This window comes from Temnothorax longispinosus, chromosome 8 (genome assembly GCF_030848805.1).
Source record: "Temnothorax longispinosus isolate EJ_2023e chromosome 8, Tlon_JGU_v1, whole genome shotgun sequence".
Taxonomy (NCBI): domain Eukaryota; kingdom Metazoa; phylum Arthropoda; class Insecta; order Hymenoptera; family Formicidae; genus Temnothorax; species Temnothorax longispinosus.
Window position 1 is genome coordinate 373108 of NC_092365.1, and position 14429 is coordinate 387536.

The 14429-nt window shown below is 40.6% G+C and overlaps 2 protein-coding genes across 14 annotated transcripts in view; one reads left to right on the top strand and one right to left on the bottom strand.

Annotated features, from left to right (window-relative positions):
- Positions 1-14429, top strand: part of LOC139818131 (uncharacterized) — a 142146-nt gene that overhangs the window by 38874 nt on the left and 88843 nt on the right. The window lies entirely within an intron of this gene.
- The window catches only part of Msp300 (Muscle-specific protein 300 kDa), a 94042-nt gene that overhangs the window by 3048 nt on the left and 76565 nt on the right, over positions 1-14429 (bottom strand). For 7 of the 11 annotated variants that reach the window (XM_071786629.1, XM_071786627.1, XM_071786622.1 and 4 more), the window contains 7 exons: positions 13098-14054; positions 9559-9861; positions 5882-6139; positions 2088-4844; positions 1601-1785; positions 912-950; positions 72-578 (listed from right to left, as the gene is read on the bottom strand). In XM_071786629.1, the coding sequence (XP_071642730.1) occupies positions 72-578; positions 912-950; positions 1601-1785; positions 2088-4844; positions 5882-6139; positions 9559-9861; positions 13098-14054 (5006 nt within the window). Of the gene's footprint in view, positions 1-71; positions 579-911; positions 951-1600; positions 1786-2087; positions 4845-5881; positions 6140-9558; positions 9862-13097; positions 14055-14429 lie in introns of those variants that run through there. The other 4 variants (XM_071786624.1, XM_071786630.1, XM_071786625.1 and 1 more) reach the window with 4 other exon arrangements.

A 14429-nucleotide genomic window follows, 5' to 3' on the forward strand; every position in this document is an offset into this window, starting at 1 on the left:
AATTCGGTTATTTTGATATATGTATTTATATCATTCATCGATCGCGAGAGAAAATTTATAAAGATCATTACCTAAATTTATTATATTTCGCTTCTAAGATATTGGTAGATTCAGTCAGATCGATCGGTTCGCTCGCCCGAATGCTGACCTCGATGCGTTCGAGCCAACTTAACAATTCTTCCGTAATACGATAAAACTGGCGACTCGTTATGAGGGCGTGCTGCAGCTGTCCTTGCCACTCCACGACAAACGTACAGATTTTCTCCCATCTGCCGTTTGCCACGGCCAATCGATCGCGAAGCTCCTTCGCACGTTCCGTGTCCTCGGTGTGATCGGCTAGGTGAGCACCGACTATATTTAAACTCGTCAAAATGCTCCTGTGACTGTCGAGATCCAGTACAAACTCGCGATGATCCTGAATCACGTCCTCCAATTGTTCCATATCACTGGGTGGCGAGTGTTGCTCACTCTGCGTACCCTCGGCGTACTCTAACCATTTGTCCAAACGCCAGAGATCATTGTCCAGCTGAGCCCAATTACGGCGAGAGCATAATGGACAGGTCAATCTGCCACTATCGCTATAATAATTATAATTGTGATTATAGCGTTTTCAGTATATGCAAAATTATAATTGCAATTTAATTTATAAAATAAATATTTTAAGATTATGTATTATTTAACATATATTTTATGAATATACAATGTTATTTCATAAAATTTTCTTAATGAGATTGCAAATAATATATTTATGAAAGTTGAAAAGATTTATTAGCTACACAAAACTTTTTATTATATAATAAACGTTAAAATTTTACACCTTTCTCTCAGGAATATTTATTATTAGTAGTAGCAAATTTATTTTAACATTGAATTTAATTGTTATATAGTTAGTTATATAGTTAGTTACTCACTGGTTACATGGAAAAGCGTAAGCATCGCTGACAGACGATCTGTATAGGATAAAGGATAAGCGTTATTTCAATTAGCTTTGCTAAGCGTTATTATTTGGATTAAAAATTATTGCAAGGCAGTGTTGATGTGTCTATATTAGCAAAAGGCTAAAAGGCTTAAACAACACAAAGAGATAAGCATTTACGATATTGTTACGAGTGATATAATAATTATTATATTTTGTTAATTATTTATTCGGTATTAGTAGGGTGAAAATTAAAAATGGCATTGCGTCTGAATGGATGATGATTGTTTACATATAAGATATTGCAAAAATTGAGTATCACATAAATATATGCAAGAATTAATAACGTATGCGTATAAACTAGCGTTTTCGGATATTGTTTTAAATCCTCAGAAAGTACCACATTTAATAAAATACAAAAGATAAAAAGTCTTGCGCGTAATATAATCAAAATCACACATTTTATTCATTTATAAATATATCTTTTGACTTAAATAATTTTTTTGTGCCGTATAATGTAAACTCTATGCCTCTATGTCATCGGAACCGTAATTTGCTCTTACATAAGTAAAAGTTAATTTTAAAGAAATTGTTATATATTGCAATCTTTACTTATTACAAACTACAAAAGTTCGAAATGCACTAAACATTTAAACGCTGAAGTGAGCGTGAAAGAAACTTTACCTGAGCTCTCTGATTTGCTGTTCACGTGCTCTTGCTAGTGCAATGAGTGTGTCGTATCGAGCTATTAGTGTTGTTACCTCGCTACTTTTAGCAGCTCCTGAACTCAATTTGCCGTCTTCCATGAGCAGATTATGAAGGTGGCGTACCAGTTCTATCGAGCACTGGCAACTTCCGATCAGTTTAGCCTGTAATATACCGTGAGATTTTAATAAAGTAGCGAACGTGCTTAACATTGCGTAAACATTGTTTCATTATTTGGTTTTCATTATTCAAGCGCGATATTTTTGCGATTCTTAATAGTTTTCGATTTCCATTCACTGTCTCAATCTTTAATTTTTTTTTTTTTCATAGATCTTTATACGACAAAAACACAGACATATTTAATGAAGATACATATAGATATATTGACATTTATTTAAACTCGATTGTATTAGTTGTAATTTGTACATATATACGAACGCGTAGAGTTAATTCGCAAAAATCTTACGATAGTTTTAGCAGCCGCGTTGAGCCCAGGTCCAGAAACGGGATCAGGTGTTATCGCTGCTTCCAGAGCATTTAAGGCGTTATTGCATTCGTTCAGGGCAGTCTCCAGTTCCATCAGATATGCGTCACACGAGGTTATCCTGACAAGTCTCGGCAGGGTGTCTACTTGAACCGCTGTGTCCTGCTCAAATTTCAAGGTCTCCACTTGCACCGCCTCATCGACTTCCGACCTTTCTTGCGTCTCTAGTTCCGCTTTCAACGCGGTCACTCGCGCCTTGATATCCCGCCACAGGAGTTGATATTCGTCTACCAGCTCTTGAATCGCAGCTACGTCGTCAGGATTGCTCTCCTGCATGACTCGCAATGCCAGCTCGTCTGCCTTGCGCAACGTAACGTTTTGAGTTTCGAGCTCTTCCTCGACCTCGCACAATTGTTGACGCCTCCGTCGCAAAGACGATCTCTGCTCAGGCGTGGCTAGGTGTTGCATTTGCGTTAGGCGGACATCCACCTGCGTTAGGCCCATTACCGCGGCACCATGCGTGGACACAAACTCGCGATAAGTCTTCTGTTCCCGTTGAATACTCGAGATGATAGCGTTGATTCTTGTCTCGAGAGCCAACCACCTGTCGATGATCTTCCGCGTCTCGGCCGTGAGCGACCTAAAGTTGTCGGGATCCAATCCGGACTTGGCCAGACGCCCAAATATCTGTTCGAGGATTTTCAAGGCCTTCTGATGCGCCTCGATATCCTTAGCGATCGATTTAGCTTTTTCAGTAACTTTCTCCGACTCTTCTTTCGACATCTCTGTAAGATCGTTCTCCAATTCCAACAAAGATTTCTCTGTTTTGGCTAACCACAGTTCATGCTCGCATTTGATTTTGTCCAGCTCTTGCAGCAGCTTCCAAATCATCATGATTTTTCGCTTGCGCTCGGTAGATTTAATGCACAAAGCTTTCCATCGTTTCTCTAGACTTTCCATACCGTTCTTTATCGCGTCCGTGTTAAAGGAAGCTTTCCACATGTCGCAATCGTTTAACAGGATTTCACACAAATTTAGCACCTCGCCGATATTGCCGCTTTCAGCCTCAATAGTAGTCTTGAGATGGTCGTGATCCTCAAGCTTTTTATCAATACTTCTCTGCGTGGGTTCCTCGATAATGATAACTTCTGATAGTTGACCTTCAGTGTTGGTTAGCCAAGTTCGTAAATCGGCTATCCTTTTCAGCAACGAGTTCATAGTTTGAATTAGATCGACCAGTTTGTTAGCTCTTGCTTTACCGCCGGCCATTAGACGATTCCATTTCTCGTTGACTTCGGCCAAGGATTGCTGGAGTTTTGTTTTCTCCGTTTCCTCGGCGACTTCTATCAGCTCTTGTCCGATGTTCTGTAACCATTCGAGTTCGCGCTGTTTCAAACTCATCTCCGTCTGCAGCTCACACTCAAGTCGCTTCACTGCCTCTTCAGGTTCGTCCAACGCCATCGTGTCGTAGTTCTGTGTTCTGATCGTCGCGTCCTCCATCCACGATAATAATTTATTTAACTTATTCTCCCATCGACCATGAAGATCACAGCGTTCTTTGAGTCTATAGGTTAACAAGGCCAATTGATACTCCAGATCGCCGTGTTGTTGTGACAGAAGCGCGCCATGTTGATGTAATGTTTTCATGTCGCTCGGACTCAGACACTCCCTCAATTGTTCCGTGATGACACCAAGGGACTCTAGATGACGCTGCGTGTCAGCTAGACGAGTTCTCAGGTGTTCAAGCGAATCAAGTTGTTCCTTCGTTTTGGATAGACTTATTGGTCCCGCGTGGAAGGCCGCACTCAATGTTTGGCCGACTTCTTGAAAAGTCGTGGCGATCACGTCAGACTGCTCGACATGCTCCTCGTGCAATTTCCGCACTCGTTGAACAAAATCCCTCCAGGTTTCCAGACCGGCTCGCAGATTCGCGATTCGTTGTGCGTTCGCGGCGTGTTCCATGCGTATCGAGACGGCCAGCGCCTCGTCACAATTAGTTAGGAGGTATTCCTGCTGTTCCTGAAGGGACTCTATCTGAGCCTCGCCAACTGGCATCTTATCCAATAGTGCCTGAATTCTTTGCAGAATCTTATCGAGCCGTCTCAGGTGAATGAACTGCAAGTGCATGCGCTGCCGTTCTCTCTCAACCTCTTTCAACCACGTCAACAACTTCCCTTGATCTAGTCTATATCTATCCCAGGCGGATATCCTGTCGCGCACTGCCACATGCCGTTCCAATATTCTCGCCAACGTCTCATTGTGAAGATTTGTCAAGGCGTTGAACTGTTCGGCAACCGATCGATCACGATCCTCCCCCATTCGCACCGACAATATGAGGTCCTGCTGTTCGGGCAAAAGTTTTCGATGTACCTCGCAGAGATTCCGATGCTCTGACAAACCATTGTAATCACCCGGCATACCACTCGAGAGAAAATCTTGCACATGCGTCAGATATTCTTCCCAGAGCTTTAGCGCGGCGATCACGTCTTGCGAGCGAATCAGTCGTGTCGACAATCGGTGATACTGCTGGAAGGTCTCTTGAAATACGCGCTGCCATAACTGGACCACCTCGACCACTGACGGTTCCTGCACGGAAACGTCTAACGCGCGATCCTTGATAGACTGAAGCTGCGGCTCAGTCCTAGTTAACGCGAGTAAATGATTCCGTAGCACCGTCAGCTGTTCGTTAGACTCGCCTTGACCCACCGCCGTCAGACTCTGAAAAATTGACAGACAAGCCTTTATGATTATTCGACGGGTTCTTAAAAAAATAAATAGGGAAATAAAAAAATTTATGAGTTAATTTAGTGCGCGTGAATGGTTCCGCGAATTCTCGGCAATCGCATCGATCGATGCCGCTGGTTAAGTATCGTTCTTACTAAGCTTCGAAGGAAACGTGATTCAACAACGTAGCGACGTAGTTCTATCCTCCTGGCAAGTAGAATCGTATCGAATCGCCTTTATCTTGTCGATCGACGTTGACGATGCACGCCGTAAATTCCGTCGGGAAACGGAACTCGGCGCGGCGCCGCGCCGCTCTCAAGTTCGAAAGTTTCTTTCGGCCAACGATGTATGCACGGGTGTTGCAGCCATTCAGCTGTTGCGGATTTCGTGACTGATGTAATTGCCACCACGGGTTAAGCCCTTCGGCCTTGACATAACAAATTGTTTCGGAACTACCGCGATTAAAATATAAACGCGCGTGCGAAGCGATGATCGAGGTTGTGCCAAGCACCAATGGTGCGCCGCTCGAGAACTGATGGACGCGTTAATACGTCAGACTAAAGCGACCTAACGCCGCGGGCCTAACTATCACCTTCCAAGCGCAGGGGAACGTGTACATCGATCCTTGAAAAATGTTTTAACTGTGAGAAATTTGAGGAAGGTCTCGTTCTTCAAGGTCCTGAATCTGTTTCCTCGCATGTACATATACGTATACGTACCAGGATTAACCATCAACGCGTCGGATACACACATCTGAGAAAGATATGTGGAACTATCGTCACGTACATGCTTATAACTCTAAAGTTTGACGTGAAATTAAAAATCAAAGTATTTTACGTTCTTTATAACTTAACAAAATTATTCTTCCTCTTTTTTTTTATATTAGGGAGAGAGAAAAGATTATCTGAAATCTATCATTGCTCTAAAACATTTATAAGAATCATCTTGACATAACGCCCGGGTATCTCGCGTTATAACTTATAACGAATGAAAGACGTTTGATGGCACGCTAGTTAGGCAGAAACAGATGCAGCATGAACGGAGGTATGTACCTGTTGGACCGAATCCAGGAAATTTTTCGTCTGGCATAGATCACCGCGCGCGAGTTCCTGGTTGAGGACATGGGCATCCACCGTGTCCGCGAGGGTCGACAAGGTTTCTCGAACATCTTCGAGTCGTTGACCTAGCGCTTCAACTTCGCAGTGCAGCGGTCCACCGGCATCCAAACCCACGTCCGATGCGATCTGTGCCACCAGACCGCGCAGTTCCGCCAGTCTTTCTTTGTGCTCCGCCAGTGTCTCCTCACAAACCTAAAACAAGTTTAAAATATCCAAGCTTTAACGCGTCTGCGTTCCACTCAAATTTTTTGCGCGAAACCCTTTCTTTAAGTCTTTTCATTCCGAATAAAATCTTCGTGACTGACATACAAGACGTAAATTTTATCTAATTCTTATTATTTTATATTATATTTTAACGATTGATATATATATATATATATATTTCTAATTTTACATTATATTTGTATTTTTGTCGTATCGGTAGTGCGAACCCGTCATATCAAGAAAGTTGTAAGGAGAATTAGAAATGTTAAGAATTGCATAAAATTTAAAACACAAGTTTTTTATAAATAGTGTAAGCAAATGAATTTTTTTTAATTTTTTCATTAATTAATTTTTGAAAATACTTATAAAAAAGTCTAAAAGAATTCATATGCTGACTATATTTATAAAAGAGCTTATGTTTTAAATTTTATGTTATTGCTTCCTCATAGAGGAAGCTTTGTGTTTTAATATTTCTGACTCTCTTTACAACATTCTTAAAACATTAATAAAATTGTTTCTCTTGTTCAAAATGTAGTCAAGCGAGGCGGATCTAGAACGGATCTAGAGGCGTCTACACGAGGAGCATGTGTTTATTTCTTTCTATCGATATTTATAGACATGCAATGTGTATCTATTACTCTGTCTATGGGTAATAGATAGCTGTATTTTGGGAACCAAGCTTACTATGAAAGTGTTATGCTGCACGCGTTTTTCCGGAACTCTCATTATCATATACCTTAATCCTCATTGAGAAATTTTATTTCCAGCATGTAAAGAAACGATTATCTAAGATTATTATTATCGGAACGAAAAATACTGTCTTTCATACATTTCGTGGTTTGCATAGTTTAATTCTTTTTTCATTTAACAGCACATTCTTGCTGGATCATAAAATTTTCTTCGTTGGCAATTGACTGATTATTGCGCTCGAAGTCGCAGGAGGGATCGATACATCTGTTGCAGCTGTATCCCTAACAATTAAATACTCGAACCCGTAACTATTCGAAGAGGAGGCCTGAATAATTATAGTCACGTTCACGCGAACATATTGATTTAATCTGCATTACTCGATATCTCGCGGTGGTATAATACTAGCTTTATTCTACGATATTAAGACGAAATACGTTAAAAAATAAGCTTTTACGTTTTTATACGTCTCTCTCTCTCTCTCTCTCTTTTCTTTCTATATTAACATAAGATCGCAACAATGCGTTCAGATGGAGTTAAAGAGGAATATTTTTTTTCTTTTCTTTGACCTCTTTCAACGATGACGAGACAAATGGATGTATGTATTGCATTGTGACACGCGTACATTCAACCACGGGGCAAGACCTCCGCATATTCGCACGGGCGCCAATATCCGTCTTTATAAAACACGCTTGCATGCTGTTTCGGCAAGCTGCATGGTTATACTCTTCATTTATCTTGTAAAGTACAAAGAATAAACATTTTCGATTCCATTCATACACTTTTCACTTTCAGTGGTCAACTTTTAATGCAACAAATTTGAATGGCAGTTTTGTTGACTTTCCATGTACAATCTCAAAATTATTTGAAATCTTTTTTTATAACATTTTTATCAACACAAATACATTCTTAAAGAATTTAATATTTTAAAATTAAATTTAATTTGACCTAGATTTTGTTATTTATTTAAAAATTTTTTTTGTTAGTGCGATAGATAAATATGTGATCTTGAAAGAGACGCGCGTTATTTTCGCGGCGTTAAAGTTATTTCTGTCCCGTTGTTATAATCGGCAGGAATCTCCGGCTTTTATAGTGAATAGTTATTACTTTTCATAAAATTTCATCGTTCCTTTATTCCCTCGTCACACCGTTTTACCTTTCTTTCCTCCGGCGTGCACATGTCTTTAGTCCAGATCGTCATTCATGCTTTCTGCTTTTTGACGCGCGTTCTCATAAAGTTTCGCTCCAAAACTAGACGAACACGTGCGGCACTGTACCCTACTCTGTCGTCTAAGCACATGGTCCGAATCGTCGTTGCGCATCTCACATTCACGTATACACATATACAAACACATTTCTATGTATCGTACATGTGATATATTTACGCTCACGCACTCTTGCACGCGTGACAGATGCGACTGTTTAAAAATCTCCCCGGAGAGATAAGAAGGAGCGATAACGAGTGCGCGCGTTTCCGACGAGATAAACGATACTTTGAGAAAACTTCGAGAGCGTCATGCTGGATGCTGTAAACGCCGCAACGCCCTGGACCGGACTGGCGTAGGCTCCGAGGGATCGATGCGCACGTCTGTGCGACTCGCCCTCTTGCCCCGTATTCTCCCGACGATCTACCCATTCCACCCCTGCCAGCCGGCACGCCAGACGCCTGCGACTGCACGCGCGAGCGTGAGCGAGGGGTGACGATGATGATGAATCGACTTTTACTCTTGTCTCTTTCTTGTATGCTACGATGATTCCCTAAACGGTGTGCGCGCGCGCAGTGGAGTACGATGACATCATGCGCTTCTTCATTCAAGGGATGAAAACGCGTCTGTTGCACGTTCCCTTAACTCGCTCGCGTTATTACGACGGAAGAAAAATTATTTATATTCTGATGTATATTGATCTGTCTCCGCATACGGAGGATACGTAATAATATTTATTACTTTTTGTCACATAATATTTACAACGTTTCGTAACGAGAGAATAGATTACGCGCTTCTCCAGTGGTAAAACGAATGCGCGTTTGACGCATGTCCTTGACCCGCTTTATCGCGAAAGAAAAGTATTCTTCGTTCCGATATATGGTATATATAGAACATATACGAATTGTAAAAATATTTAATTTTTTTTAACAAATGTGACATTCCTAACATTTATTTACGAAAGAACAAATCGCGTCGATAATGACCGGAGTGAACAGTATATGCATTAGGCAACTCTCCCCTATACGCGTAAAAATATTTGATCAGATACTCGATATCTCTCCATATGCTATCCGTACACATCTACACATATTTAAAATGTACATAAAATTAAAATAAATTAGCACTTAAACGTAAATGCAAAGATATCCCAGCTGTGACATTATTTGTTTGCTAAACTTTAAAAGAAGGAATGAATAAATCATTCGTTTGTGGCAAAAAATGATACGGTGTTTTAAAACTACAATTTTAAAACTTGGTTGAAATCTCTCTAATTCCTGCATATCTAACTTTTTATTTTGAGAATCTCTTACGTAACTAACTGTCTAATTCTTACGAAGGTCACTACTTAGAAATCTATTTGCTTGCTAGTTATCGGCTATTAGCGCGTCTTCTCATATGTTTTCCGTTTCCGCATTACAGAGATTAGTAAGATTTTCGAAAGTGGGTTACTTCCAAAGTAAGGATTTTATATTTAATTTATACCAACGGCAAAGGATTTATGACATCACCTACCTTAACTTGCTTGACTGCTTCCTCCGGTGGTAAATTTACCACACTGTTCATCTGGGTGTCTACCCAGGCCTTCACCGCGGCACTAGAGTCTCTATATTGTTGCCAGAGCCTACACGCGTGTTGATATCGGGTGCAAAGGACATCCAATTCGGCCCTTGTATCCTCCCAAGCCTGTACGGCCTCATTTACTGCAGCGTCGACCCTTTCGCGGACCTCTGCGGCGCAGCTCTCCCGCAGAGGCTCGGCAGCGGCACGTAATTCGCCAATGAGAACTTCTCGAGCGCTCAAATCGCCGTTTAGACCCTGCCGTTAAAAAAAAGAAACTGCAATATATTTCATATTCGTGAACATTGCAAATATTAGAAATCAAATGGTTGTTGCTTTAATCAAATACATTTGAATTCCAGTATAAAAAATGGAGCAGTAATAAAACCGTCATAAAAGATAATTCTTACATTTATCAAAACCGCACTTATTTTTCTAATTACTTAATATAAATAATACTTTTTAATTATTATTGAGGACATTTTAAATTTTAATTTAGAAAAAATAATAACAATAAAGTTACAAATATTTTACCAAATATTAGCGTTTGATTTTTAAAAGGTAGTTATGTATAATAAGAGAGAGATTTAACTTATTATTTTTTCATAAATTGAAACTTTGCAGTTCTCTATATCTACTTTTATCCGACGTGTTTGAATTTTAAGAATCACTTTGCCTATATAGGCAGCTCCGCGCCAGACAATTCAAAGAAAGCGCCGGTTTTGCTCAAAACACGCTATAAATAAATTCACGGCACGAGACTAGCACATTTGGAGACTTACATGAATTCGGTCAGAACATGGTTGAACTAATTTTGTGTCGTGTACTCGAGGTCGTTCACCTCGTGAATTCTCTAAGAAAAGGCACGCGCAAGTGCATTATCTTATATTATCAAATATTAATTTTTATCAAATATAAAAATTCTACGCTCTCCTCTGAAGAAAGATATACCTTATAAATTTTCTAAAAAGCTTAACTATAATCACAAATTTATGCTAGGTATTTATAATTAATATTTTATCATGTTTTATTTGCCTGTGTGCATCAGCCATATCGTACGTCAAATTGAATGAATATTAATAACCGATCAATCGACATTAAAGAACATTCTGACGTTCTGAAATTCTGGCGAATCGCGAAGATAAATCGATAGACAGCGCATACTAGGAGAGGAAATCATAAATATACGCTTGGTCGACCAAGACGTTCCTAAACGCGCGCTTCGCCACGTGCCATAGTTTACATACCGCGTCATACCACACTAATAACTATAGTCATTTATGTCATTTTTCGTAATTATTTCTAAAATGGTTAGCATTTGACGCGTTAATATCGTTAGTCAATTGAAATCGATTGTATTTCACAAAATCGAAAAACGCCTCGCGCTATTTGCAATTAGAGCGTCATTATTGTTAATTTCGTATTATTATAATGTGCTAATGTTGCATCATATATATCATTTTAATATTGATTAATTTTTTGCTCAAAGAATCGCGTAAGACTTCCATATAAAGTCGTTTATTCCGCTACTTTTTCCATTGTGTTCATCATCGCATTTATATTACGCATGCAATTTCATTGATCATATAGACGTATACATGATAGATGTATAATTTCACGTGATCGAGTTAAATCACAGGGTAATAACTGTGCTGTATATTTAATGTAATCGTGTTTATATATCTCGACCAACTGCATGCGAGAGATCACGAGCGTGCATCCGTGTTCTTTGCTTTACGTACACTATCTCGTTACAGACGACCTGTTGCTTGTGACGACTTCACGCCTGGCGTAATACATGCTGATTTAATACGCATCGATGAATAACGGTGTGCATAGGTTTGCTTTATATGTCTCGTCGCGACGCGTGAACTCGTACTTAACGGTCTCGAGTGTGGAAAAAGGAGAAGACGAACATGATGATCCGGCGGAAATCCTTACGAAATCGTTTCCTTAGATGTATTCGCATATTCGCGAAGAATAATCGAACGCCCCCGGAAAGAAATATTAATGACGATCTTGAACCTTGAAAAACCGACAACTTTTTCCGACCTTATTTACTGGAACCGTATATCGCGCGCACTAATCGGCTTCGGTTCGCGTATACAAGGGCGATTGCGCGCATTTCTAAGGGCCAAACAAAAGGACTCATTCACGCGACCGCAAACTGGATTAAGCGGTGTGTCATAAGAACGGTACAAAATAATAATTCTCGAGAAGGAAAACCACATACGCTGCGCAATGAATAATTTTTTGTATGTAAGCTTTCGTAGAGTAATTGACCGCTTCGTACTTTCATTGACGCACTGACGTCAAAAAGACAACGGCGCGGCGTTTATGTCGGTCTCGCACGAACGTACATCCGGTTTCCTTTCGCAGATAATGCATGAACGCGTTTATTTCGCGGCGATGGAGCGTTTAAAAAAAAAAACCTCATCATTCGCTCTATCAAACACGCGAATCGTAGTATTCGTCACGCCACTTCTGACTTCGTTCTAGATAAAAATGTAGCTAATTTCAACAACTTTATCTGTTTATATTTGCGATAATCGTCCCTGATGAAAACTCATTGAATCATCACTAAAATCATCATCGTGGTGCGCTTGAACTCTGATCACAATAACTTTCCGCTGAAACGCGAAACTCCGGAAATTCTATTCCAAATATTCTTCATGTAACCCGGAGCGACTTGGCACGTGTCATGCGGAGCGGAAACGCGACCGGTACCATTGAGGAAAACACTCGCTGTCCGCAAGCGGAGCGACGTTACCTTGAGGCTATTTATTGTGCTTCGTCTTCGTCGTGGAATTCCGGCGTCGGGGAATCGCGCCGGTTCATAGATAACTGCGAGGCTTCATTCGATCAACTCGCGTTTATCTCCTCGGCCACGACCGAGCGATAATGTAGGTCGAAACGCAACAAACTATCTCGAGTGAGATATTTCGACGGATTTGCAAATATTCTCGTCAGCGACGTAAACGTGATCACGGATCCCGCGGCACTGATAGGCAGCGCGGCAGCGTACGATAACGCGGCTCTAAGCCGCAAGAACGAACGAGAGCGGGAACGCGACGCCTGCGCGCGCTGGGAAACGCGACGCTCGCATTTCGCATAACGCGTGTGTACAATCTGTATCACTGATAAGATCGGCTTGTATTTGTAATCGGATTTGTTCGATGATGTCATGATATTGTATATGGTGAAAAGACACTAATTGATCTAATTGATTTGTAAGCTACAAGAAAAGTTAGTTGAAAGTTGAAAGTTTCGCGAGTGTGATTTATTTCGATTCTTTTGTACGATCTAATTGTGCATTTTTTTAATTAGTTTCCATTCGTTCGTAGCGAATAATAAATGACGTTTAGTGGAATCGTTGATATTTGCATTACAAGTCATTGATGATTTCATATTAGTCGATATCTCATAGTTGTGAGTAAATCGCAACTTGCTCCACTTTTGTGTAAATCAATATAACGCAAAGAAAAAAAACTCACCTCGAGACGTTCGGTGGCCTTCAGCAGTCTGTCGTAATCGACGGAGCCTTGGACGGTTAACAATTCCATCATATAATCCGCTTCTTGGACAGACTGTTGCACCATTTCCAGCTGCCTCTCGAATCGTCGCCATAACTCCAACCTGTTCGTCAGCAACGAAAGCAGATGCGCGCATCTGGATTCAAGCTCGGTATGTACGTCCTGTATATTGGATAAGTCTCTTTCTATTCCTACCGGCGACACTGTCACCCTCATGCCGGTCGGTAAATTATGCAGCATCTGTCTTAATCCCATTAGATCCTGCCAGAGAACAGCTAATTCGTCTGCGACAGATCGGCAACGATCTACAGCCGCAGCTACTAGGTCGCTTTCTTGTCTTTCGCTACCCTCGCATTGATCCAATATCGTTGACAATCTTTTGTGGGCTTTCCTAAAGCGACTTAACCCGCGTTGAAGAGCCTGAATCTTTTCTCTGAGTAGCTGCGCCGAGTCCAACTCTTCGCCTATCTGTCCCTCTATGCAACGCGCCGATGATAATAAAATCCCGACTCTTTCGCTCTCCGCCGCTGGTAGAAGACCTAGTCTGCTTATCTCGTTTTGAATCAAGGTAATCCTTTCGAACATTATGGTGAGTCTCTCGATATACAAATCGAGTTCCTCCTCTGTCTTCAGTACCCCGTGGAAACTGTTGATGGTCACTCGTAACTCGTTCAATTCCCTCTCGAGTAACTTTAATTTCTCGTTCGATGGGATCTCTTCCGAGGAAATGCTGCGCGTGATATCTTTTTGAATTCCGTTGATTTTATCACCGACCTCGTTCCAACGATCCTGCAATTCGTAGTGAAACTGTCGCTGCAACATTTCGTCCGATAGAGGTATAATTCGTAGAGCCTGCTCGAAGTAGTTGTCCGCTTCATTTCGCATGTTATTGTGAACCTCATATTGTGCTTTCAATTCCTGCAAACGTAAAAAATTGCCATAGATTTTAAGGCCTAATTTATTTTAAGATTTTTAATCACTCGTGCAGTTATATTGGAGATTATGACTTTAGAAGCAAAATATCGTAAACAATTCTTTCTTGCATTATATGTTGAAATAATAACGGTAGAATCCAGATAAAAAGATGACATCAACAATGACGATAACGACGATGAAGATGAATATAACGTTACGTAATGTAACACTTTCATCCTCCAATTTTAATCGTGCTAAAAATACGACTCGCGTGGAAGAGAGGATATGTGCTTCTAATGGCACGAGGCTAAACGCGTTAGAAAAACGTGACCTAAATGCAAGTACGGGTATACAGCACCGATAAATATTTTTACTGGA